This window comes from Hemicordylus capensis, chromosome 2, assembly GCF_027244095.1.
Source record: "Hemicordylus capensis ecotype Gifberg chromosome 2, rHemCap1.1.pri, whole genome shotgun sequence".
Taxonomy (NCBI): domain Eukaryota; kingdom Metazoa; phylum Chordata; class Lepidosauria; order Squamata; family Cordylidae; genus Hemicordylus; species Hemicordylus capensis.
The window spans coordinates 242,936,050-242,964,033 of record NC_069658.1 but is presented as its reverse complement, the minus strand read 5'-3'; the positions used below and the strand labels follow the sequence as shown (position 1 = coordinate 242,964,033).

The following is a 27,984-nucleotide window of genomic DNA, read 5'->3' as shown; positions in this document are numbered from 1 at the left end:
AGCCTTTTTGCCTAAAGGATTCCCCTGTACTTGTAAAGGGGAATCCTAGCTGGATTCCCCTTCACAGGTATAACCCACAAACTGGTTTTCTGAACCAGGGAGCAGTGCAGTTCGAACCCAAACTGCCACCCTGCTTTGGGTCCGAATTCCGCCTGGTACAGACAAGCCAGGAGCTGCCAGTGGGGTCCCTGTGGGCCGTGCAATGAAGAACACTGAGGTAAATGTTCCCCAAACTCTACATCCCTGCATTGCTCTCTTTGAATTTTTTTTTTCAGAGTTTGTTTTATTTTCTGTTCAACTCCATTTTCTGAATAAAGTCTTCGCTTTTATAGCTTCCTTGACTCTACCGGTTAGCCATGCAGGAGTTCCCCTGGACTTGGTGGTACCTTTCCTTGGTTTTGATCTACGTTCTAACTAGGCTGCTATTATTGTGGTTTTAAATAAACTCCATGCATTCCAGAGCAAATTGATCCTCCTGATATCCCCTCTCAGCTTTCTTTTCGCCAGACTCCTCTTTTTAGAGAAGTTTGCTCTTCTGAAGTCCAAAATATCTGTGTTAGATTTTCTTGGCAATTCTCTGCTCGCACATATGCTGAATTGGATCACACGATGATCGCTGTTCCCTCATGGTTCCATGACACTGGCATCTCACACCAGATCCTGAGCACCACTCAGGATTAGGTCCAAGGCTGCTTTCTCTCTGGTTGGACCCATGACCAGCTGTTCCAAGGTACAGTCATTTAACATATCTAGAAAGCTAGCCTCTTTGTCATTGCCTGCATGTGAATTTACCCAATCTATGTGTGGGTAATTGAAGTCACCCATTATTACTGCTTTGCCTCTCCTTGAGGCCTCCCTGATTTCCTTCTGCAGCTCCAAGTCCCTCTTAGTGTTATTATCAGGAGGGTGATAACACAAACCCTACTAATACATTTCCTTTCTAGCCTCGTGTTATCACTCACAGTGTTTCCGTGGAGGACTCTGGTCCTCATACTGCTCTGCATCCCGAGAAGGTTTAAAATGTGACAAAACTGTGTGCAGCTTTATGGGTTACATGATATTTGGAGGAGTAAAATTGCCCTTATACTTCAAGAGTCACAAGGGCTCCTCTCCTCCAGCCAAGACCACCACTTCCCATTCCATATCTTTCCTTCTTGGGTGAAAATGCTGGCAAGTGTATTTACTTATTTGCATTTATATTCTGCTCTTCCTCTAAGGAGCCCAGAGCAATTTAAATGGTTGTGTTGCTCCTCAACAATGCTGTGCGGTAGGTGAGGCTGAGAGAAAAATGACTGACCCAGAATCACCCAGTGAGTTTCATGGCTTAGTTGGGGATTTGAACTTGGGTCATTCCAGTCCTAATCCAACACTTTTTACCCACTATACCACATTGCACCCTAAGTTGCAAATTCCACACTTCCAATGCTCCTTGAAGTCTGCAGTACTCATCTAAGTGTAGTTGCACCCCGTTTATGGAATAGCCTTCCCAGTCACTTTGTTCTTTTAGATGCCAGGCAAAGAACTTTTTTTTATCACCCAGGCCTTGTAAATTTTGGTTTCCGGATTTGATATTATTTTTAATTAATTTTAAATATAATTTTCTGTATTTGCTTTTTTGGTCTGCTATTATTTAATGTGTTATGTGTTTTTATTGTATGTTTTACTCCTCTGTTGTAAGCTGCCCAGAGAACAATTTGTTATGGGGTGGCTAACAAAGTTTTTTAAATTATTATCATCATCATCAGTTGAAGGGTGGGTGGGATAAAGTCTGACCGCTGCTGTGATATGGAGTAGCAGCCACTGGGAGACCTGCCCCTCTGCCTTCCTTACAACTGTGCTTCCTAGCCCAAAAGATTGCTCAGAAATCAGTGTAGCCTGTTGCAATAATAACAAAGTTGTGGTTCTTTATTATTATTTAGATGTATATTAAAATTATTGCTTTTATTTATCTTAGATACAAGTTCAGTTATTTAGCTACATGTTAAAGTTCATTCTAAGTTGCTTGTTTTTCTCTTTATAGTGTTCATTTAGATTTCCAAGTAAATACTGCTCAAAGTTCATTCTAGATATCCCGTTTCTCTAATGAATTGGAGGATGCCAAATCATTCTTCACCAATGGCACCAAAAACGCCATCGCTGGCACTGGGCTGCCTCCACCTGTGTCTCAGTAATATAGAGCAGCCTGGCTGTGTTCTTCTCCCATCAAGAGGACACGTAACGGGGGCTTGTTCATAGATATGAGGCCCCTTGACTGTCTCAGCCCTGATCAATTTTCTCTCTTGATTCCAGCAGGGAGCAGTTGGGAGAGTGAGAATGAGGGAAAACCACACAGAGGATTGTTGGGAGGTGCCAGAAGGACAAAGAGGGAACAACAAAGAATAAAAGCTGAAGTCAAACAGAAGAAGAGGAATCGACCTCCTGTTTCTCAGCATGGTGAACTGCATACAAGCACAATCCAAGTTAAAAATGAGATAGTAGTAGAGAAAACTCTTTGCCCTTTTGATAGGCTGAACTTCAGTTCTGAACCCAGCCTTCAATGGAAAATGCATACAAAGGAGAAACCATACAAATGCTTGGAATGTGGGAAAAGCTTCAGTCAAAAAGGAGATCTCACTGTACATCAAAGGATTCACACCGGAGAGAAACCATATACATGCTTGGAGTGTGGAAAGGGCTTCAGTCATAGCACAAACCTGACTTCACACCAAAGGATTCACACAGGAGAGAAACCATATACATGCTTGGAGTGTGGAAACGGCTTCAGTCACAGCACAAGCCTGACTTCACACCAAAGGATTCACACAGGAGAGAAACCATATACATGCCTCGAGTGTGGAAAGGCCTTCAGTCACAGCACAAGCCTGATTTCACACCAAATGATTCACACAGGAGAGAAACCATATAGATGCTTGGAGTGTGGAAAGTGCTTCAGTCGAAATTCACATCTCACTGCACATCAAAAGATTCACACAGGGGAGAAACCATATACATGCTTGGAGTGTGGAAAGGGCTTCAGTCACAGCACAAGCCTGATTTCACACCAAAGGATTCACACAGGAGAGAAACCATATACATGCTTGCAGTGTGGAAAGGGCTTCAGTTACAACACAAGCTTGACTTTACATCAAAGGATTCACACCGGGGAGAAACCATATATATGCTTGGAGTGTGGAAAGGGCTTCAGTCGAAATGCACATCTCACTTTACACCAAAAGATTCACACAGGGGAGAAACCATATACATGCTTTGAATGTGGAAAGTGCTTCAGTCGAAATGCATATCTCACTTCACATCAAAAGATTCACACAGGTGAGAAACCATATACATGCTTGGAGTGCGGAAAGGCCTTCAGTCAAAGGGCACATCTCACTGTACATCAAAGGATTCACACGGGAGATAAACCATATAAATGCCTGGAGTGTGGAAGGAGCTTCAGTCAGAGGACCAACCTGACTTTACACCAAAGGACTCACACAGGAGAAAAACCATATACATGCTTAGAGTGTGGTAAGGGCTTCGGTAAAAATGCAAGTCTCACATTACACCAAAGGATTCACACAGGAGAGAAACCATATATGTGCTTGGAGTATGGAAAGAGCTTCAGTCATAGATCAAGTCTGATTTCTCATCAAAAGCTTCAGGCTGGTGATACCGTATAAATGTCTGCAGTGTTTTAAGAGCTTTGCTTGGAGGCACTCCCTTGTTTCTTACTGAAGTACCACTTTACATGTTCATGTTGTAAATGAATTCCCAGGAAAGTGCTACATTAATCTGTGTTTGAAAAAAGAGCCGAAACCATGTCCTCCTTAAATGCTCACATTTTAAGACATGAGCAAGGAAAGGCCTTGCTTAGGAAGGGCATTTCTTCTCTTTGTCAGTGCAAGCTCAGCACGTAAGCACTCATGCACTTCATTTAGATTTTTTAAAGGCCTCTTATCCCTTCTCTTTGTTCTCCGGGCTCACAACACATCTCTGGAGATGTTGCCAGAGATTGAGATGTCTGTATGCAGAGTATGTTCCAACAGTCTGGAGGAGGGGAATCTCAGCCTTGTTTAAAATTAATTGTTTATTATTATTTTATGATAGACAACTGCAAAGTTAAAAAAAACACATTATCAAGCATGAGTGCACAGTTTCCAGAATGCATATCCTGCATAAGAATTCCCCCCATCCTTGGAAGACTGGTCCAAAGGCTTCTTGAGCATCTCAGGAAGGAGAGATCCAACATTTCTGCAGAGACTGGTCCTAGGAACAGGTTCCCCTCTAGCTATGGAATGGGACTCTCACCTGAGCAGCAGATGGCAAGACGAGTCCTGTGAGTTGCCTGAAATCAGAGGAGAGTTCCCATTTGGGCCCAGCACCTCACATTCCAAGGCTGTGAACCTGGTGTGTGTGTGTGTGTGTATACATCTCCTGCTCAGATGTTCCAAAAAGGTCTGTCTGGTCGGGATTAAGTTCGAGCTTGCTCGGGCTTGTGGAGACCATGACCATCCGCAACCCCTGCACAGTGTTCCATCTAACAGGGATTCCCAGATGTTGACTACAACTCCCATAATCCCTAGCCAAAGGGCACTGCATCTGGGAATCTCTATTAGAGAGAACAGTGCCCCTGCACAGTTTCATGGTCCCTCTAGGTCCCAGGTCATAATTTGTCCACAAGTAACTAACTATTTTGAATCCCCATCATCATCCACACAGTTGTCCATACCTGAGCAAAATGTCAGATCTAGGCACCAAATACACACAGCCGGATAGAACTTGGTGACTACAAATGGAGGCCATGAAATCCAGAACCCCATGAGACAAGGAGCCTTGAAGTGAACGTTGGTTTCTGATGTGTAGTGGGGAGGTAGGGCTGGGTCCCAAAGAGTTTGAGCAAGGAAGATTTGCCAGATGTGTGGACACTAGGTAGGCCAAGTTATACGTGCATAACAAACTGAAGGAACCTTCATGGTATGGGAAAGAGCATACACCCTTTTGTAATGGAGTGAGTACATGAAAGTGGTCTGCAGAACTTCCTCTACCTAATACTTGAGTTGATGTGGACAAGTTTAGAGGGGCAATTTCATGTTGGAAGGTTTCTCTAGGCCAGAGGTAACATGTAGAGGGTCTCTTTGTGTTAGGAATCGTGTTTAGTGTTTACTATATACTTAAATATGTATTTTGCTCTGTACTTACCCTGATTTGTTTCTGCATCTAAGCTCCAGTTTCAATGTACTGTACTAATGTGAACTTATTGTGTACTTTCCGTTTCTAGCAATGGAGTTCTAATGTCTGCAAATTTAATAGTTGTTTTAATTTATAAAAACCCTCCACCCCCAGGATGGAATTCAGCTGTCCTGATATGTGGGCTGAACATGTGTGTCTGTGTTGGAACCATCACTCCCAATGGCTAACCCCTGTCGTGGGAGCAGAGCCGATACAAAATGGGATAAATTTCTAATGATGAATCAATCAAATTTATTTAAAAAGAGAATTTGAAATTCCACATTGATGAGTGAACCAGCAAAATCATACACATGGGGAATTAGCACAATAAAAACACACATTCAATTAGGATCATTAAAATTCTATTGAGAACAACTGAGTTCTGGGAGATGGAGCTGCTAAATAGGGCAGTTTAGTGGGAAATGTTAGTAGTAACTAAAATGGCTGAAGACTACAGGAAAGGCAATTCCTAGGACAAGTGATTCTGAAGGGAGGGGGGAACCAACTGGGGCAGGGAGAGTGATTGCGTAGGGGAGGTTGGGAAGGCAAATTGACAGATAAAGTACCAAACCAGGGGAGGAAAAGCTGTTAGATAGGAGGAAGTAAGTAGGCAATTTTGGAATGAAATGGAGCTGAACATTCACCAGAACAGGTGTATATATTCTGCAGCAGTAGAGCAACAGCAGACACACAGATGGGATGGGAAGGAAGAAGGGAGGCTTCACTAGACATGAAGGGTGATCAGGGAAAGGAGAGATGAGATTTTTAGCAAGATTATTCACGGGGTAAGGAGAGATCATGGAAGACAAGAGAAGGAGTGATTTTTCCAGAATCTTGACAAAAAGAAGGATTGAGGAAGAAAGGTGAGAAGGGACCCTACCTGCAAGGCAGCCAGAAAAACCTTTATTGAGTCGGGGCAACCAGTCTGGGCCTGGGGTTTCAGCTCCTAGAGAAGTGGGGAGAAGGGACAGGAAGAGGAGATGGATCTCGTGGTTTAAGCAGCCTACAGTAATGCAGCTAGAGGAGGAGATTATACTCACCCTTTCTGTGTAGAGTTCCTGAGTTGAAAGGAACGTTATTGGAGATCCATTTAGCAAGTGGGAGCTCGAGGCACAAAGCTGAGACTCAAGGAGGGTGGCTGGTCACAGAGTGTGGAATCTGTTCTCTGGACCAACAGATGGAGACCTGTACAAGCTGAGGCAAAGGACACGTTCACAGACCTGTATCTGGGCTAGCAGTGGAGTAACTCACTCAAAATGCTGGCTCACGACTCTTAATATACTTCAGATTGATTGAGCATAACAAAATATTTCTGCAGATTTGGTTGCTAGTCCTTTCAGAGGAGCGAGGAAACAGAGAAAAAATTCTTCAGCATAGTCTCTGCTTTACAGAAAAGGGCTTTGCACCTGCAGAGACCACACTGGAAACTCCAAGCTTCTCTTGATATCGAAGTTTTTGGCGGTAGCCCCTCCCCTTATGGCGATATAAGCATGCGTCCGCTTTCCCTCCTCCGTCTTTCTTTGTCCTCTGACAGATCAACTTCATCGGAATGCTCTGAGCTTCTTTTAAAAAACAAACAGGTTTTTGGTTCTGTTTATTTTTACAAAAACCCTCCTGGTTTCAAAGCCCTATGCTTAAGAAGTTCCTAAAGGGCCTCACCCACCTTTACCCGGACGATTCCTAGTCCTCCCACGCCTCATGGGGCCTCTCTTTCAACCCCTGGCCGTCACTTACCTCAAATTCTTGTCATATAAGGTGGCCTTCCTGGTTGCAACCACCTCCACCCACAGGATCAGTGAGCTGCAAGCTTTGTGAGCCAAACCTCCATACCTCATCTTTCACAGGGACAAGGTAATCTTCCACCCAGACATCACATTCCTGCCAAAGGTGGTCCACTCCTTCCATTGCTCCCAGCCGATCACATTACTTGTCTTTTTTCCTGAACCCCAAGACCATGCTCAATGTCACTTACGCTCCCTAGATGTCCAACGGGCGGGCATTCTGCCAGTCCACATCCCTGTTTACCACCTTTGATGGACCTTGCCATGGCAATCAGGCCTTGGCCGAGACCCTCTTTAATTGGGTGGCCAAGAATATACAGTTCTGCTTCAGGCTCGCAAAGCAGCTGATTACTTACTACCTTTGGATTAGATTTGCCGGAATGTCCTCTCTAGCATGTTTGAAAGGGTGCCTGGTCTTGATGATCCTTCCTCCCAAACAATCTCATCAGAGACCTCTAGGCATTAGAGATCAAGGGAAGGGTAAACAAGCTGTTGGCCTGCACTCAAGCCTCCTCCTAAAGTGCCATGTTTGTTTCCAGTCTCTGGCTCTGCACAAGCTGGACCTGGCTGGGAGCCTCTTAGGGAGGGAGTGGGCTAGGAAGGGGGTCTGGCCCAGCTCAGCACTACACGGAGACCAACTCTGTCAGTCCATGGAAAGAGATTAAGAGCCAGGATATTTATTTATTTATTTATTTTTATTTTTTACATTTATATCCCACTGTTCCTCCAAGGAGCCCAGAGTGGTGTACTACATACTTGAGTTTCTCCTCACAACAACCCTGTGAAGTAGGTTAGGCTGAGAGAGATGTGACTGGCCCAGAGTCACCCAGCTAGTATGGCAGAATGGGGATTTGAACTTGGCTCTCCTCGGTCCTAGTCCAGCACTCTAACCACTACACCACGCTGGCGATGACAGGTATGCCAGCCCCAGCCAGAAACAGGAGCAGGGGGATTACACCACAGTATACTCAAAGAGAAAGATGAAATCCTGATAGGAACTTAGGAAGCTCCCTCATACCTAGTCGGACGCCCGCCAGTGGTCCATCTAGCTCAGTATTGTCTACACAGACAGAGAGCGGCTTCTCCAAGGTTACAGGCAGACATCTCTCTCAGTCCAATCTGCGGAGTCCAGGGAGGGAACTTGGAACCTTCTGCATGCAGATGCTCTTCCTAGAGGGGCCCTTTCCCCTAAGGAGGGTATCTTACAGTGCTCACCCATGTAGTCTCCCATCCAAATGCAAACCAGGGTGGACTCTGCTTAGCAAGTGGGACAATGTACTATGTTCAGGTTGGATTCGAAATTATCAATATTCCACCCCCGACCCACTGATTTGTGTCCTATATTCCGGGAACTGAATGTTGGCAACCCCAACTGATACTATTAACATCCCCACTATAGCATCGTCGCAGCCTTCTTGGGCGCCCTCCCTTCCTCCGTTCTTTCCCTGCTGTCCCTCCCGCTCTCCCCACCTCCCTTCTTTATTTGGGAGTCTCTGGGGGCAGAAGGCAGCAGACAGGATCTTCCCTTCGCAGCTGCCAGGGAGGGAGCCCTGCATCAAGCCCGAAGCAGCATTCCCTTTCTGCTACTCGTGGTGGTGGTGGTGTTACTACTACTACTACTACTATTTATTTATTTATTCTATTTCTATACTGCTCTTCCAGAAATGACTCAAGGCGGTTATTTTGATAGTATTTTGATAGTATTTGATAGCATTTTGAAATTGCAATCCCCCGGACCCCCCTCCCTCCAAGTGGTAGAGCGTAGCTGGAAAAACAAGCAAGTACCAAAATCCAGAGCAGTGTCATTGGGGACATGTAGTTCGTGGAATCAGTGCATCCATTGTTGTAGTCATTCACAGAACTACTTGTCCCAAAATTCACTGCTCTGAATTTCAGTGTGTGCTGCATTTCAAGCTAGGCTACACCTTCACTGGGCACCCCGTGTGATTTCCTGATGGATCCGCTCGAGGGTAGCCTAGTTGGGAATGCTGCCTGGTCTAAAATCCAGAGCTGCTGCCTGAAGCCTGCTGAAGAAGGAAGTTGAAGCTCTCACGCCTCTTCTGGTGGTGGTGGTGTCAAAGTGACCTTTGCCTTCTCCGCCTTTACAGAGGTGGGGGGATCTGGTGGGTCCCCTGTGTGTTTGGGAGGTGGGGACCTGAAGGCTTGATCTCAGTGCCAGGTGGGCAAGTAATGGAGGTGGGGGGGTGGGAGACCCAGCAGGAAGGGAGAGAACAAAAGGGGCTGCTGCTTAGAGGAGCAAGTTTGCGTTCGCCCCTTTTTACGAATTGTTTAGGTGCCTAAAATGAATGGAGCCTGGAAAGGCAGCTGCTGATGTGGGAGCATGGGGGAGGACAGGTAGACTTAGGAGGAAGGTTGATCTCCCCATCCAAACCTCTGTCCTTTCCACCCCATTGGAATATGCTCTGTTGCTTACCCCTCTCATATTTCCCAGTTTGGGGGGGGGGGTGTTTCTTCACCCTTCTCAATAGCCAGGGCTCCCTTGGATTGATTCAATTCAGTTTCAAGCTTTTTTTCATTTGCCCTTAGAGGCATCTGAAGAACATTGATGAAGTTGCCTTCTGAGTCAACCATCTGGTCCGTCTAGCCCAGGAAGTGTTGAAGAGGAAAGAGAGTGGAGCAAGTTCAGCTGTGGGGTGAGCGGACTGTAAGAAAGCCCAGAGCAGGAGGAAGGCTTGGGAGGTTCTTAGGGTCAGACCAAAGGAAAGGAGGTTTTTTTGTTCTGCCCCCACTTCCTCCCCCACACATTGCCTCTCTAGTTTCTCGTTGACTCCTGGCATTTGCTTCCTTTCTGCAAAGGAAGAAGGTCCACAAGGTGGCATCTGGGTTTCCAAAACCTTCATCACACAAGAGAGAACAAGGAGCCCTCTGGATCTTGTTGGAGGCTGCCCTCGAGCACAGATTAAAGATGGGAATGAAAGATTCTCCGGGCCTCGATGCAGGAAACAGCCCTGATGCCACCCAGGCTGAGAGCAGTGGAGGATTCTGGGAAGGGAGCATGCAGAAGATCATGAGTGGGGATATCCTGAACTCAGATATGCAGTGTCAGCGCTTCAGGCAGTTCTGCTACCAGGATGCCAAGGGGCCCCGAGAGGTTTGCAAACAACTGTACAACCTTTGCCATCAGTGGCTGTTGCCAGAAAGACACACGAAAAATCAGATCCTGGACCTGGTGATCTTGGAGCAATTCCTGACCATCCTACCCCCTAAGATAGAGAGCTGGATCAAGGAATGCGGAGCGGAGACCATTTCCCAGGCGGTGGCCTTGGCAGAAGGTTTCCTCCTGAGCCAGGCAGAGGAGAAGAAGCACCAGGAAGAGAAGCAGGTGAGAGAGCGGTTCATCCTGGGTCTATCAATGGGTCTAGAATGTGAGCCAGGCGGTCCTGGAAGAAGCCACTAGTTGTCCAATAAGGCAACTGGAGAATCACCGAAGGAGATGACCCTCCCACTCAACCCCTCTTCAGGCCTTGTTCTGCACTGTTTTTGTCCTAATCTCTACCTCTGCCTGTCCCCTGTCTGGGATCTCTTCTTCTGTCTCTTTCAGATTCCAGGACCATGTTCAGAAGCAGCTCCTGGTTTCTCTGAGGCAGAGAGGGCTCCATTGGATGCCAAGCAGAGGCTGCTGTCCAGGTGGACCTCGCAGGAAGTTGGCAGAGCTGCCATCTTGCTGGGTAAGGAGAGATGGGTCAGACGGTCTCCCTCTTGCTCAAATATCCTCGAAATACAAGGTCTGCTTTGATGTTTTTCTGACCCATTTGAGGAGGAAGAGGATGCCTTCTAGCCTCTTGCAAAAAGTTTGTTTGTTTATTTATTTATATCAATTGAAATATATTAATAGCTCAAATAATAAGATAAATCAAATATAAGTGTTAGATAACATCACTTCATTAAATATCGAAATTTTGATCCCAAGTACTAAAAGTCCTATCAAATATTCACGCATTAAAAACATACATAAAGATCACGCATAAATATATAAACAATGTCTTTTTAAAAGTCCAACGGTTATATTTTTGGGTGTGCACTGATTCATGCAGTCAAAATCCACAAATGGATGTTACTCAAGTTCCATAGACATGTCCAAAGCTTCCATTTGAAAACACCAGCGAATGCTGTGAGGTGTTTCCAGTGATGTTTTATGATGAGGCAAAATCTATATAAAAGCAATAGCTGTTCTGAAGACATGTATCCATAGTTCTTAGAACTTTTTAAATATGTTCTAAGAACACATTTTCTTACACGGAGCATTAACAGAAAATGTGTATCAAGAATTAATCATTAGTGGAAATAATCAAATCTCCAGGCTGGCATCTTTCTCATCAAGCACTAGTTGATGGGAACATTCCCACTAAATGGAGGAAAGTAAGAAGTGGGGTCCCCAAGGGATCTGAACTGAGACCAGTGCTGTTTAATTTATTCATATGTTATCTAGAAGTTGGGTAAGCAGCGAGGTGCTCATATTTGCAGATGACACCAAACTATTTAGGGTGATTGATTGATTGATTAAGTGCCATCAAGTCGGTGTCGACTCTTAGCGACCACATAGATAGATTCTCTCCAGACTGATCTGTCTTCAACTTGGCCTTTAAGGTCTCTCAGTAGTGCATTCATTGCTGTCGTAATCGAGTCCATCCACCTTGCTGCTGGTCTTCCTCTTCTTCTCTTTCCTTCAGCTTTCCCCACCATTATGGACTTCTCAAGGGAACTGGGTCTTCGCATAATGTGTCTGAAGTATGATAGTTTGAGCCTGGTCATTTCTGCCTCAAGTGGAAATTCTGGATTAATTAGTTCTAGGATCCATTTGTTTGTTTTCCTGGCTGTCCATGGTATCCTCAAAAGTCTTCTCCAGCACCAAAGTTCAAAAGCGTCAATGCTTTTTCTATCTTGCTTCTTCAAAGTCCAGCTTTTGTATCCATAGAGGGTCATGGGGGAAACCATTGTCCAAATGATTCTAATCTTTGTAGGTATAGACACGTCATGGCATATAAATATCCTTTCCAAGGCCTTCATTGCAACACTACCAAGTGCTAGTCTGCTGCATATTTCTTGACTGCTGGATCATTTACTGTTGATGGTTAATCCTAAAAGGCAGAAGTTATCCACCACTTCAGTGTATTCATTGTCAGTTCTGAGGCTGGTTGCTATACCCGTTGTCATTAGTTTAGTCTTCTTTACATTTAGTAGTAGTCCCATTTTTTCACTGTGCTCCTTGACTTTCATTACTAGAGCTTACAGATCATCTGCATTCTAGGCTATCAGAGTGGTGTCATCAGCACAGCGCAGGTTATTGATGTTTCTTCCTCCAACTTTAAAACCACACTCATCTTCTTCCAACCCAGTTTTACTCAGTATATGTTCAGCATATAAATTGAATAAAGAGGGAGAAAGTATACAGCCTTGTCTTACTCCTTTGCCGATCTGGAACCAGTCTGTTTCACCATGTTTTATTTATTTATTGTTAAATTTATATACCGCCTTTCATTAAAAATCCCAATCCATGTTCTGCTTGGACTGTGGCTTCCTGCCCTTTGTATAGGATCCTCATGAGAACAATGAGATGTTCTGGGATGCCCATTTTAGGGTAGTGAAATCCAAAAAAGATTGTGCTAATACTGTGGCATATTGGGGCAAAAAACTCCAGCTTCACATATAAGCTTATGTTCTCACCTGCCAGTGAGTGACCAGGAGAGGGATCTTGGTGTCATGGTGGAGAGCTCAATGTATGGCAGCAGTGAAAAGGGCCAATTCCATGCTTGGATTCCTTAGAGAGGGGACTGAAAATATAATTGCTAATATTATAATGCCCTTATACAAAACTATGGTGCAGCCACATTTGGAGTATTATGTACAATTCTGGTTACCATAACTTAAGGAGGACATTGAAGAAGTGGAAACGGTTCAGAAGAGGGCAACCAAGATGATCAGGGGTCTAGAGCACCTTCCCTACAAGGCAAAGTTACAGCACATGGGGCTTATTAGTTTAGAAAAAGAGCAACTGAGGGGAGACATCATAAAAATCTATAAAATCATGCGTGGTGTGGAGAAAGTTGATAGAAAATTTTCTCCCCTTTGCATAACACTAGAACCAGGGGGGTTATCCCATGAAATTGAAGGTGGGGAAATTTAGGACACACACAGCGCATAACTAATCTACAGAATTCTATGAATTCTCTGCCACAAGATGTGAAATACAACATTCTGGATGGCTTTAACAGCAGTTAAGTTAAATTCATGGTCTATCAATAGCTACTCTTCTGATGGCTATAGACCACTTCCAGCCTCAGAGGTCTCTAAATGCCAGTTGCAGGGGAGTAACAGCAGGAGAGAGGGCATGCCCACTGCACTTGCCTATGGGCTTCCCAGAGGCATCTGGTTGGCCACTCTGGGAGACAGAATGCTGGACTAGATGGCCCTTGTGCCTGATCCAGCAGGGCTCTTCTTGTGTTCTTTTAACCTCTCCTTCCTTGTGACAGCCACAGATGGGTAATGGGAGGGCAAGTATTCCCACTTGCTCTCCCACTGATGGACCCCTGGAGCTACTTGAAGGAGATGCCCTTTTGACATGCGCCCCCTAATATGCAATTGTATGGCCCCTCAATATTTTGTTTTGGCTGTGTGCTTATGTGGGTGGAACACTTCACAGCAGTGTTCCCTCTCACGGGGATTCCCAGATGCTGTTGACTACAATTTCCAGAATCCCCAAGCAAAAGCCAATGCAGCTGGGGATTCTGGGAGCTGTAGTCAACAACATCTGGGAATCCCTGTTAGAGGGAACACTGTTCACCAGTGTCTCCCATGATTTAAAAATATGTTGAGTTGTGGCAGTTTTCAGCTCAAAAACTGCCATATGCATCGGAATCCATATTTTGAATTGTGTATTAAGCCAACATGAAGATTTCTTTTTAACTATACTTGACTTTATGTTTCATTCATCAACATCTTTCCATCACTCTTGTGTGATTCACAGGTACTGGAATGACTCTGCCAATGGATACTCAACCATCTCTCCTTGCTGGTGGAGCGGAAGAGGCTTCAAGGCAACTAGACCAAGTAGGGGAGGGGTCACTGGGGGAGGAGGAGGACGGGGAATAAAGAGGTCACCTTTGTCTGCCCCACATTGCCCTGGGTGTGAAAGCATCTCTCTTTCCTTTGGCCTCTGTCAGAACTTCCGGCTAGGAGGGCTGTGAAGGGCACTTGTGAAGGCTTTAATCTGGCTAACTGGGCAAGGAAGAGCCTTTGAAGGGGTTGGCTTCAAATTTTTAGCAGGAGGACAGAAATTTGCCCCTTTGTCCCAGAATAGTGTGTTTTCCAGTGGCAGTTGATGGTGTCTCCATTGTGTCTATTTTTATACTTGTAACAATTGGAACACCTTTGAGAAAGAGCACCTTCCCCTTCCATTTCTTTTTATTTCCTCTTTGAAACTTTTTGTGAAAAATAGTATATAAATATAATTAATGTCCCTGCAGAGGAATCTTTCCTGCCCTTCTCCTACCAGCTTACCTTAACCACCCATTTGCATTGTGCTTGGAAGGGCAAGAACCCCTTACATGGTCTGTGAGAGAGGAAATGCTTTCTTCTTCTTCTTCTTCTTCTTCTTCTTCTTCTTCTTCTTCTTCTTCTTCTTCTTCTTCTTCTTCTTCTTCTTCTTCTTCTTTTTGTTCTTCCAGGGTCCGGTGACCTTTGAGGAGGTGGCTGTGCATTTCACAGAGGAGGAATGGACTTTACTGGATCCGGACCAAAGAGCCCTGCACAGGGCAGTCATGGAGGAGAATTATGAGAATGTGTCCTCTCTGGGTAAGGCTCCCTTTTTTTCGCTGAAGGGGAGACTGGAAGAGGAAGAGAGAGATAGGTCTGGTTTGCTGAAGTTGGTGAGAGCAAGGTGCAGATAATCGGGTCAGGGCCGGATTAACATAGTAGCAAATGTAGCAATTGCTACGGGCCTCACGTTTTCTAGGGCCCCGCACACCTGGCTTGAACATCTGCCCCTTCTTTTGCTCTCTATTTGGTGCTCTCTGCTAACTCTCCTCATTGCCTGCTCTTGCCCATTCTCATCTCCGGCATCGCTCACCTCGAGGGCGTTTAAGCAAGGTCTTCCTGGCACCATGGTGTTGATTGGGTTATCTGTTATGTTAAGCAGCACGGGAGGGAGTAGTAAGAACAACAATAGGAACAGATAGCTTGCAAAGGGGTCTCAAAGATAACTTAATCGCCAGGGAGTTGGTCCTTATTTGTTTAAACTGTAAAAGTTTTTAAAAACATACACAGAGAGAGTAAAAGAAATAAAAGCAGTTTAGATTTAAAAACAACTAACTATTAATGCCGGGCGGAAGAAAGGAAGCTAAAGAAGATGCTAGTTGAATGTTGCCAGCGTTTTCCGACTGACTGGGAGAGGGTAAAGATAAACAATGAGAATGTGTACCTTTAAGAGGAAAAAGAAAGCTGGAAGTAACTCAGATGCACGGCAAGAGGAGTCTCAAAGTTTAGTGGATCAATTGAGGGGAGCTTGGAGGGAGATTATATTATGGTCTTGTTGGGTAAGGTCACTTATATCCTCCTTTAGTATCTAGTGCTGTTGGGAGGGAATTTGTGATCATTGCTTTTCAAGGAACTGCCAAATTTAAGGTGAGCTCCTTTCCTCTCCTCTAGAACTGAAATAACTACTGCTGCGTTGCCAACTTCATTAGCTTTACATTGGGATGCCCGTTGAAATGGTCCAAAGATAAACGGAGGCTGCAAACCTAAATACACTTACTAGAGAGTAAGGCTCATTGAGTTCAGTGGGACTTACTTCTGAGTAAACATGCTTAGGGTTGCACTGAATGATTTGTGTGTTTCCTCCTCTTAAAATTAAGCATGTCAGTGTAATTAAGATTGAAAGAGGCTGTGCCTCCTGCCAAAAGATTGTCTTTTGGATACTTCTGTTTTCACGGAAGTTGCTAATGCACCTCATCATAATCACATTCATTTGCAATGCATCAACTATTTTAAATATACATCTGCCTTCCTGTCAGATTTGCACAAGAGGTTAAACATATATTCTTAATATTGTCAAATGGCCCTTTTAATGTGATGGCTGCTGGGATCCAATATGTTCTGCACACATTGGAATCAAACATCCACTGTTGTGTGCCAAAATTGCTAATAGGTTCAGATTTCTCAAAGTACAGAATTCCTGAGAACCTTTTAATTTAAACATTCCGAGTTTTGTTCCCTACCCCCTTTCTCTTTGTGAAAATAACTCCAAAGGAGAACCCATGGTCAGGAGTCACAAAAGTAAGTAAGTGTGTGTGTGTGTGTGTGTGTGTGTGTGTGTGTGTGTTGCAAAGTTTGTTGACTGGCTGGCTCAGCTGAGTGGAGGCATGGGGTGGTTGGTGGGGGGAACACTAGGCAAATGAAAAAACTGAATTACTTTACTATGCAAGTAAATAATTTATGTTTCAATATTTATGTGGATTTTTTTAATTGGGGGCCCCTTCATAACATATGCTACAGGCCCCACACTAGCTTAATCCGGCCCTGAATCGGGTTCAGTCTACATGTGGGCCAGAGGCGTAACTATAGGGGGGGCGGGGGGGGGGACGTGCCCCGGGTGCCATCTTTTCTGGTCACGTGGAAGGCGCCGCCATGACCTTTTTTTTTTTTAATTTTTAATTTTTTGGTAATACAAATGTTTCCTGCTCAGTGCAGCAGCGCTGCAGCTGTCAAGGGAGCGTGTCGGTGCCCCCTTCCCCACGAGCGGTCCCTTCCGCGCTGCCTGCGCCCCCCCCCCATTGCTTTGCTGGCACCTGGCGGCCAGTCAGTGGCCTGGCGCGGTGGCGGCGGGCGCTTGTGAGGAAAAACCTAAGTATAATGTAGTATGTTGGGGGGGCGGCAGGGGGGGCTGTGGGGGGGCGCCATTTCAGTGCTTGCCCCAGGCACCGTTTCCCCTAGTTACGCCTCTGATGTGGGCCAGAGAACCAGTGTGCTATAGCAGCCAGAGTGTTAAAGATCTTGAAGATCTGGGATCAAATACTCCTCAGGGATTAAGCTCATTGGGTGGTTTTGAGCCAATAATCTCTCAGGCTAACCTTCTGCACAGATCAGTTCTTGTGAGGATCAAAGAGGAGCATGCAGTGGAGGGAAGCTGAGATAGAAATACAAGAAATAAAATGGAAACCCAAGGAGATTCCATCTGACAGACTCTGAAGATACGAAGCTGCTTTATTTGGGGTCAGAGCACTGGTCCATCTCATTCATGGTTCTCTGCACTGACTGGCAGCAGCTTTGCAGGGTTTCAGATGAGGGTTTTTCCCAGTCCTACCTGGAGATGCTGCCAGAGACCAAAACAAAGACCTTCTGCAGGTGCTCTGCTGTTAAGCTACGGCCCCTCCCCTAAGGAGTCTGAGAGCCAGAAAGCTCAACAGGGATGATTCAGCATTTCTTTCCCTAGCGTGAGCTTGCTCTGAGACAAAGAGATTCTGGAGGGAGGGAGATCTTGGTTAGGAGAGGGAGTTCTAGGATCCATGCAGTGACTGGTCCTAGAAGGTTCCTCCTCTCAACTATGCAACGGGACTCACCCCAAGCAGCAGACTGCATACCAAGTCCTGTGAATTGCCTGCCACCAGAGAGGGTCCCTATTTGGGTCCAGCACCTGAATCAAGGCTGTGAACTAATTTTGTGCATGTGTCAGTTGTGTGTACATTATAAATTCTGCTCAGATGTCCAAAATGGTTTGTCTGGTGTGGATTAAGCTCCAGCTTGTTCACACCCATTGAATCAATGTTCTATCCCCAACACCTACAGAGCTTCATGGTCATTGTAAGTCTCCGATAATAATCTGGCTATGAGAGAAGAATTATTCTGATTTCTCTTCAGCATCCACACAATTCTCCATACTCGAGCAAAACCTAAGATCTAGAGTTTTCCCCCATCTAATATATATCAGGCCATACAAACAGAGACCTCGAAATCCAAAGCCCCATCTGTCAAGCAGTCCTTGGAGGGAATATTGAAATCTTGCAGGATAAGTAACCAGGAAGGAATTCGGCTGTTATTTATTTTTATTTTTTTAATTATTTGCAGTATTCACATAATAACATAGAACGATATCACATAATAACACAGTACATTTAACAATCATGTTTTCCAAATATCACAAGAAAATCCAAAATCAGATCTGGTACTGTTAATATAATATAATCTGCCCAAATACGGTGGAACTATGATTCTACTCTCACAGCCTGCATTAATCTAATCTTATCAATGACACATGAGCTAAACAGGCATGTAACAGTTGGGACCATCATTCTGAAGAGCTGATCTCTGAGGTGGCAGCTAAAGCAATACAAAGGGGAAGGGAAGACAAGCTTCTAATGAACAATCAATCAAATGTATTAAAAAGGGAATTAGAAATTACACATGGACAGTGAATTGGGAAAATAAACATAAATATAGGGAATTAGCCAATAAAGCAATACATTCAATTAATGTAATTACAATGTGTTGAAAAGCCCTTGATTTCTGGGAGGCAGGGCTACTAGATAGGGTAGTCTGGGACCAATGTTAGCACTGTCTGAAAAACATGGCTGAAAACTGTAGCAATGACAAGAAAAGGAATTCCTAGAACAGGCAATTCTGAAGGGAGGGGAAAACTAAAGAAAGAGAGTGATGGAGTAAGGGCAGATAGACTGAGGGGGTAAGTAGTGAATGGGGGAAGGAATATCAATGAGGTAGGAAGGAGTAGGCCTACCTCATTTCTTTGAATGAGGGAGGCCTACTCCTGCCTACTTCATTGATTTTCCTTCCCTATTCACTACTTACCCCCCTCTTTTTTACAGCTGCCAGACATTGAGTCAACACTCAGTTGCCCACCACAAAAGATCCCTTTCCTGTATATGTGAAGTTGGATTTTCTTTTGTCCCAGTGTGTACCACTTTACATTTACCTTAAACCACATTTTCTTCATTTTAAAGAGGTTTTCTCTTCTGAAGTCCAAAGTATCCATGTTAGGCTTCCTTGGCAATTCTCTGCTCACACATGTGCTGAATTTGATCACACTATGGTCCCTGTTCCCTAATGGATCCATGACATAGATGTCTCGCACCAGGTCCTGAGCACCACTCAAGATTAGGTCCAAGGCCTTTTTCTCTATGGTCGGTCCCATGACCAGTTGTTCTGAGGCACAGTCATTTAGTGTATCTAGAAATCTGGCCTCTTTGTCATTGCCTCCATGTTAATTTACTTAGCCTATGTGTGGGTAATTGAAGTCACCCATTATTACAGCTCTGTCTCTCTCTGATATTTCCCTGATTTCCTTCTCCAACTACAGCTCACCCTCAGTGTTATGATCAGGAGCGTGATAGCATGCCCTACTAATACATTTCCTTTTAGGCCTTGTATTATCACCCACAGTGTTTCTGTGGAGGACTCTGGTCCTCATACTGCTCTGTTACCAAAGGGGTTTAAAATGTGACAAAACTTAACTGTGTACATCATTTTGGGTTAAATGGTGTTTGGAGGATTAAAATTGCCCTTTAACTTCAGGAGTCACATGTGCGCCTTTCCTCCAGGCAAAACCACTACATCACATTCCGTATCTTTCCTTCTGGGCTGAAAATAGCACCAGTATAGTTAAGCATTGTCCAGGGTGGGGAGGGAACTTAAACAGGCCCTTTCCGTTCTGGCTTTGGAACCAGTTAGCCACCCTGAAGCTTTTAATGAGTTTTTTGTAGACATAATCTCTTGTATTCGAGCTGACCTGGATTACATTCTTAGTGCAGAGTCTTTAGCAGGGGTTTGCAGTAATTTCTCTTATGCGGTTATATTGGATCAGTTTCAGTTTGTGACTCCTGAGGACTTGAACAAGCCGTTTGGAACTGTGCGTCGTACCACCTATCCTCTTGACCCTTGTCCAAAATGGCTTATTTTATCAAGCAGGGAGATTGTTGGAGAGGGCCTGGTTGAGATAATAAATGCTTCTCTGAGGGAAGATAGGATGCCTCCCTGTTTAAAGGAGGTTGTAGTGGATTACAGCCTCTTAGAGCAAGCTCACATGTGGGAAAGAAATGCTGAATCATCCATGCCTGGCTAGGCTTCTCCTAAAACAATTCTATATTCCTGGTAGGTTCAGAATGCTGCCACCACCACCCCCTTTTGTCTACAGAAACTCTGGGCTTGGGGTGGGATAATCCCAGAGAAAACTCTCTTAATTTGGCTCTTGGACAAGTACAAAAATCTTCCATGTGTTAGCCTACGCGTGGTGAGAAAACCGATAGCTGCTGAATGTTTGAAGACGTGTTTGCATCAGAGAAATCCCCCTTTTCCTGAGTTAAAAACCAGCTCAGAGAGACTTGTAAAAAGAAAATAACAAAAAAAACCCCGTTTTATTCAATTACTAGAGACTGCTTCCGTCTGAGGCTTTCTCAGCTTTTAGATACAGTTAAAAATACTAAGTAGGATTACAAAAATAGGTTGTCTTAATGCACGCTTAAATGTTTACAGAGGCTTTTGCAATGCCCTAGATGTATTGAGCATAGGCTAGTGTTTCTTATTTCAATTACATTGCAGGTAGAACAGTATCCAGAATATGCAGGGCACACACCCCAAAGAAATAGAACATCCCTAATGCAAAGTCTGACTAAACGGATTTTCCCCTAAACTAAACTTCCCTGTTCCTTGAACTTGCCAACCTCCTGATGAGACTTCAAGCCTCCTGTAATCCTGTCTTGCTAGGCTTTGCAGTTATCCTCCATGGCCAGCTGTGCCCCTCCAGCCTAGCTTCTCCTCTAACAAAGAACTCTCTTCTTCCTGGTAACAACTCTCTAGGTTCCACCCGCTGGTCAACTGATTGGTTGAGCCTTGGAGTTCACCAGCCTTTCAGTCAAGACAAGGGTTCACTTCCTGTTAACAATTTAGAGGGAGGGGAGGCTGGTCACTACAGAGGCAATTATTAGACCTCTTTTAAAGAAGCCTAAACTGGATCTCTCAGAGTCAGGCCTGTCTCCAATCTCCCATGGTTGGGCAAGGTGATTGAGAGAGTGGTGGCCTCTCAACTCCAGGCAGTATTGGATGAAACAGATTATCTAGACCCATTTCAAACTGGCTTTTGGACAGGTTATGGGGTGGAGATTGTTCCTATGGGGAAAGGGGGGTTAAATTCCAGAATGCAAAAAAAAGTTGTAAAGAAGCCCCCCAAAATGGGAAAATAACTACTATAGTGTGCTCCACGGGGTCTCCTTGTGCCCCGCAGTGCCCCCCGACCTTGAAATGCCCTCCCAAACTGAAAAAAATAACTTGGAAATATTTGTTTTATTAGGAACAGGCAAAAAATGGCAGAAAAACAGTGCAAAGATATCCCTCTGCCTTGCACTGTGGGGTCTCCTTGTGCCCAGGAATGCCCCCATGACTGCTGACAAAATTGAGGGCGGAAGTGACCTCGGCAGTCACTTCTGGCCCTTTAGTATCTGCGGATACTGAAATCAGGTATCAATTAGACACCTGTGAATACATGAAACCGCGGATACAGAATCCATATATAACGAGGTTATCCAGGATGATTCAGGATATCTTGTTTTTTCTCTGTATTTAATTGGAGGGTGCCAAATCACACTCCGCCTAGGGCAACAAAAACCCCAGTATTGGCCTTGGGCTGCATCCATCCGTGTCTCAGTAATACAGAGCAGTCTGGCTGTGTTCTTCTCCCATCAAGAGGAGACATAACTGGGGCTTGTACATGGATGTGAGGCCCCTATTTACTGTCTCAGCCCTGATCAGTTTTCTCTCTCATTCCAGCAGGTAACAGTTGGGAGAGTGAGAATGAGGGAAAAACCTACAGAAGATTGTTGAGAGGTGCTGGGAGGACAAAGAGGGAACAGCAAAGAAAAAAACCTGAAGTCAAACAGAAGAAGAGGAATGGATCTCGTGCTTCTCAGCATGGTGAACTACATACAGTCACAGTCCAGGGGGGAAAGGAAAAAATTGTAGAGAAAACTCTTTGCCCTTTCAAAAGGAGGAGCTTCAGTTCTGAATGCAGCCTTCAACCTCAGGGGGAAATGCATACAGAGGAGAAAGCATACAGATGTTTGGAATGTGGGAAAACCTTCAGTCAAAGTGCACGTCTCACATTGCATCAAAGGATTCACACAGGAGAGAAACCATACAAATGCTTGGAATGTGGGAAAAGGTTCAGTCAAAGTGCACATCTCACTTCACACCAGAGGATTCACACAGGGGAGAAACCATATAGCTGTCTGGAGTGTGGAAAGAGCTTTGCTCGTAGAGAAAGCCTGACTTCACACCAAAGGGTTCACACAGGAGAGAAACCTTATACATGCTTGGAGTGTGGAAAGAGTTTCAGTCAGAGGTCAGGCTTGACTTCACACCAAAGGATTCACACAGGAGAGAAACCACATACATGCTTGGAGTGTGGAAAGAGCTTCCTTCGAACGGACTCCCTCACTTTACACCAAAGGATTCACACAAGGGAGAAACCATATAAGTGCTTGGAGTGTGGAAAGGGCTTCAGTCGAAATGCACACCTCACTTCACATCAAAAGATTCACACAGCTGGGAAACCATATAAATGCTTGGAGTGTGGTAAGGGCTTCATTCAAAGTTTACATCTCACTTCACACCAGAGGATTCACACAGGAGAGAAACCATATACATGTTTGGCATGTGGAAAGACCTTCAGTCGAAGTACATATCTCACTTCACATCAGAGGATTCACACAGGGGAGAAACCATATAGATGCTTGGTGTGTGTAAAGAGCTTCACTCGTAGAGAAAGCCTGACTTTACATCAAAGGATTCACACAGGAGAGAAACCATATACATGCTTGGAGTGTGGAAAGAGCTTCAGTCGAAGTACATATCTCACTTCACATCAGAGGATTCATACAGGGGAGAAATCGTATAGATGCTTGGAGTGTGGAAAGAGCTTCAGTCATAGAGTAAGCCTGACTTTACATCAAAGGGTTCACACAGGAGAGAAACCATATAAATGCTTGGAGTGTGGTAAGGGCTTTGTTCAAAGTTCACTTCTCACTTCACACCAAAGGATTCACACAGGGGAAAAACCATATAGATGCTCAGAGTGTGGAAAGAGCTTCTGTCATAGAGTAAGTCTGACTTTACATCAAAGGGTTCACACAGGAGAGAAACCATATGAATGCTTGGAATGTGGGAAGGGCTTCATTCAAAGTTCACATCTCACTTCACACCAGAGGATTCACACAGGAGAGAAGCCATATAGATGCTTGGAGTGTGGAAAGCGTTTCAGACACCACTCAAACTTGATTTCTCATCAAAGGCTTCATGCTGGTGGTACCATATAAATGTTTGCAGTGTGGGAAAAGTTTGGGTTGGAGGCACTCCTTTATTATCGCTTCTCGGCCTTTTGGCTGGGAAAGCATTCTCTACTAAAGTCATTTGCTCTACTTGTTCATGTTGAAAATGAATTCCTGGAAAAGAGCTACATTCATCTGTGTTCGAAACGGGAGCCAAAACAATACTCGCCTTAAGAGCTTACACTTTAAGGCATGAGCAAAGAAGGGACTTGCTTATGAAGGGCAGTACTTCTCTCTTCGGTGCAAGCTCAGGATTGAAGCACTCATCCAGTCATCTTCTTTTAAAAAGTGGTCAGGGCATTGATGTTACCCACTGATGTTCACCCACTATATTTTAATTTTTAAAGGCCTCTTATCCCTTCTTCTCCTTTTGGATAGAGGCATTCCCTCTCTATTACAAGTTTACAGTATGGTCATCATACTCTCCTCCGACTGCTTGTCTAAGAAACATTTCAGCTTTAGCAGCCTGAGTTCAGAGTAGTATTTGGACGACCGGCAAAATAGTTATTTGGAAGAAACCTCCCCCTACCCCACTCTGCCTCATGAGGGGAAAATGGAGTCGTGCCAGAGGCATTGCTAGATGCTTAAAAGATCTGAGGCCTAGGCCTTCAGGGCCTGGCTCCGGCCCACAGCCAACCGCTCCGTTTGGATAAGTAAAACTGAGTGTTTGCTGAAAGACTGGGGAGTGTTTCGTGACCAGCTGGAACTCAGTGGAGCCTGTTCCTGTTCCCTTGCCTCTTAAGCCAAGGCATAGAAAAACCTGCAGTTGCTGAGGCAAGCCTCTGTGTGTGCCTGGGTGTCACGCAATGAGTGTGTCACTTGGCGAGGCACTCTGAGTACTGGAGGCTTGTGTATGTGTGGTTTAACCACCTTTTGATTCTGCTTAATCCCTATAGCAGGCCTGCTCAACTTTGGCCCTCCTGCAGATGTTGGCCTACAATTCTCATAATCCCTGACTATTGGCTGCTGTGGCTGAGAATTATGGGAGTTGTAGTCCAAAAACAGCTGGGGGGCCTAAGTTGAGCAGGCCTGCCCTATAGTAAATAGCAGCAGTTTTGACTCAGGCGCACAGCCCCCCCCCCCGCTCCCCATTTGCATTTTGTCTTACTTTTTTCATGCCCTCTAATGGAATGCAAAACTCTCTTCTAGTTCTCCAAGCCATTAACATTCAGGACCTCTTTTTTGTATCTGGTTTGTTTGGGGCAATGAAGTCATGTGGTCCTATTAGGACTGGGACCTTGGCCCACACTCCTTGCTTTACTTTCTGTCATCCTTTGAACCAGTCATCTCTCCTCCTGTTCCCCCTCACAGTGGTGTTGTGAGGCTAAAACAAGAAGCTCACAGTGGAGGAATGGGGGGGTGGGATATAAATGCAAGAAACAAAACACTCTGAACCCTGAGGAGGCTCTGTTTGACAGACTCAGAATGTGTGAAATTACAATAATTAATTAACTAACTAACTAACTAACTAACTAACTGTATTTGTTAGCTGCCCCATAACAAATTGTTTCCTGGGCAGCTCACAACACATGATTGAAATGTGAAATAAGAACACATAACACCGGGGGGGGGGGATACCCAAATAAAATACAAGATAATGTTCAAAAACTCTCTTAGAATATATTAAAATCAATTCTAAAAATCAAAATTTAAAATGCCAGAGTGAACAAAGCCAGGAGAACCTCACTGAGAGACCACTCTGGTCATGCCATTGCCCATCTAGTTTAGCCTTTTTGACACTGACCGGAAACAGCTCTTCAGGCTTTCAGATGCGTTTCCCCCCATGCTCAGCTGGAGACGCTGCCAGAGACTGAGATTGTCTGTATGCAGCGTAGGTGCTCTGCCACTGAGCTATAGCCCCTGCCCTAAGGAGTCCGACAGTCTGGAGGAGGGGGATCTGTGTCTTTTTAAAAATTTAATCATATTTTATTATATGATACAGGAGAACCTTATTATTCACTGAACTGCTATTTGAGGTTCTGCATATATGTGGGGTGTCTAATAGACACCCATTTCAAGTATCCGCAGATACAATAGAGTTAAAACCCACATGTCCATGCTTCCTAGAGGGCTGGAAGTGACTGTGGAGATCACTTCTGCCCTTCAATTTGTCTCACTGAACCATTTTGTGGCTTGTTCCTTTCCAAAAAAAATGACTTTTTCAGAAGTTTCTTCCTTTGGGGGACATTCCTGGGCACATGGGGGACCAACAGAGCACACATCAGTATGCTCTGGGCCGTTTGAGGGCATTTTTTGGCTTCCCCCATCCACCCTGGAACCTAACTACCCTTCCCCTTTAAGAATAATACCTCATTGTTCACGGTTCTGTTACTCATGGTAGTAGGCGAGGAACAGAACCCTCGTGGGTAACAAGGTTCTCCTGCAGATAACAGTAAAATAAAGAGACATTCTCAAGCATCACTGCAGTGCAGTTATCAGAATGTTTACCTTGCACAAGAATCCTTCCCATATCACATCCCCATATTACATCCCCGCCTCCCAAAATAAACTAAATTTTATATATATATATATATATATATATATATATATATATATATATATATATATATATATTTAAAAGCTAAGATGTTTTTATGGGGAGCTTCACCATAGACAGAATAATGAACTGGTATGTTAGCTTCTGGGGAGCCACATCTCCAACAGTTATTGGAATCTAAGATAATTAGCTTGGTAGATCCTTGGAAGACAAGTCCTCAGGCTTCTTGAGCAGGCTAGGAAGGGGAGATCCAGAATCTCTACAGAGACTGGTCCTAGGAGCACGTTCCCCCTCTAACTATGGAATGGGACCCTCACCTGAGCAGCAGATTGTGAGGCGAGTCCTGTCGCCCCCCCATCAGAGGAGAGTTGCCATTTGTGCCCAGCACCTCACATCCCAAGGCTGTGAACCAGGTGTGTGTATAAATCTCCTGCTCAGATATCCCAAAAAGGTCTGTCAAGTCTGGATTAAATTCGAGCTTGCTCAGGCCTGTGGAGACCATGCCTGATCCACAACCCCTGCACAGTTTCATGGTCCCTCTAGGTCCCAAGTAATAATTTGTCCAAAAGTAACTGACTATTTTGAATCCCCTTCATCCTCATCCTCCTCCTCCTCCTCCACACAGTTGTCCACACCTGAGCAAAATGTCAGATCTAGGCTTTCCATCACCAAATGCACATAGCTGGATAGAACTTAGTGACTACAAACAGAGGCCATGAAATCCAGAGCCGCATTAGACAAGGGGCCTTGCAATGAATAATGATTTCCAATGCATAGTGGGAAGGTAGGGATGGTAGAGTTTGAGCAAGGAAGATTTGCCAGATGTATGGACACTAGGTGGGCCAAGTCATACATGCATAATAAACTGAAGGAACTTTCATGGTATGAGGAATTTCATTAATTCATTCATTCGATTTCTCTACCGCCCTTCCAAAAATGGCTCATTTCTCTTACATAGATAAATAATAAATAAATAAGATGGAACCCTGTCCCCAAAGGGCTCACAATCTAAAAAGAAACACAAGATAGACACCAGCAACAGTCTCTGGAGGTACTGTGCTAGGAGTAGATAGGGCCAGTAAACACAAATAGCATACACCCTTTTGTAATGGGGTGAGAACATGGATGTGCTCTGTAGAACTTCCTTTACCGGAACATGTTTAGGGGGGCAGTTTCATGCTGGAAGGGTTCTTTAGGCCAGAGAAAACATATTTAGGATCACTTTTTGATAGGAATTGTGTTTAAATGTAAAGATAAAGTGTGCCATCAAGTGAACATAAAGTGTTCCCATCATAGTCTGGGAAACATACCAGCGGGGATTCAAACCAGCAACTGTGATAATCAAGTCATTTCCCTGCTGTGCCATTAGGTGCTGACACTGGGCTAGCAGTAGAGTAACTCGCTCAAAATGCTGGCTCACGACTCTGTTGTTATACCTCCGATTAATTGAGCATAACAAAATCTATTTCTACAGATCTGGTTGCTAGTCTTTTCAGAGGAGTGAGGAAACTGGGTGGTGGTTGCAGGGAGTTGGGGCAAGGAGGGGAGTGTTCTCCCTGTGACCCTCCATCCGGGATGGGAGACGGCGAGCTCCGTCCAGCTCTGCTCCCTCCTCCCAAGTGAGGATGGCACATGGAGGAAGCAGAGAGGCAAGAGCTCGCCGTCCCCCATCCTGGAGTCAATGGAGGGTAACGGATTGATCTCTCCCCTCCTCTCCTCCCACCCTCCCTGCATCTGCCACCCAGGGGCGTAACTCTAATATGGCAAGGGGAGACAGTTTTCTAGGGGCCCACTGCCTTGGGGGGCCCCAAAGGAAAGTCACATGACTGACTCCCCCAGCCACGCACCCACCCGGACTTCCTTCAGTTGTATCATCCTCCGAAATTGATGTTTGTATTAAGACCTGGAGCTACCAGAACGGCATGTCTTTCTCTAGTACCATTAAATGACTTGCATAAAATAATTTAGGATGATGTTCTATTGTGGCTCATAGGGGTGTGTGTGTGTGTGTGTGTGTGTGTGTGTGTATTTACTATGCTTTTTGTTACCACTATTCAGCCTCATTTAAGATTTCTTGACTTCATGAGCTGAGCTTCAGTGAGGGGAGGCATTTCAAAATCTTGTCTTTGGGCCCACTCCAACCTTGCTACATCCC

General features: G+C 44.7%; 2 protein-coding genes and 1 pseudogene across 3 annotated transcripts; all 3 read left to right on the top strand.

Annotated features, from left to right (window-relative positions):
* The window catches only part of LOC128347574 (zinc finger protein 850-like), a 61,566-nt pseudogene that overhangs the window by 14,342 nt on the left and 19,240 nt on the right, over positions 1-27,984 (top strand).
* LOC128347685 (zinc finger protein OZF-like) lies at positions 203-5,321 on the top strand. The gene is given in 4 exon segments (XM_053302652.1): positions 203-217; positions 682-730; positions 2,293-3,649; positions 3,651-5,321. Coding segments are annotated over 4 exon segments (1,485 nt in total). The 3' UTR covers positions 3,715-5,321.
* Positions 8,869-14,548, top strand: LOC128347554 (zinc finger and SCAN domain-containing protein 23-like). 2 transcript variants are annotated; one of them, XM_053302509.1, is made up of 4 exons: positions 8,869-9,099; positions 9,807-10,332; positions 10,552-10,678; positions 13,975-14,548. In XM_053302509.1, the coding sequence occupies exons 2-4, from the start codon at positions 9,916-9,918 to the stop codon at positions 14,097-14,099; spliced, it is 669 nt and encodes a 222-aa protein (XP_053158484.1). In that variant the 5' UTR covers positions 8,869-9,099; positions 9,807-9,915; the 3' UTR covers positions 14,100-14,548. The 2 variants fall into 2 exon arrangements, with proteins under 2 accessions (XP_053158484.1, XP_053158485.1); XM_053302510.1 differs by lacking the exon at positions 13,975-14,548 and adding an exon at positions 12,234-12,339.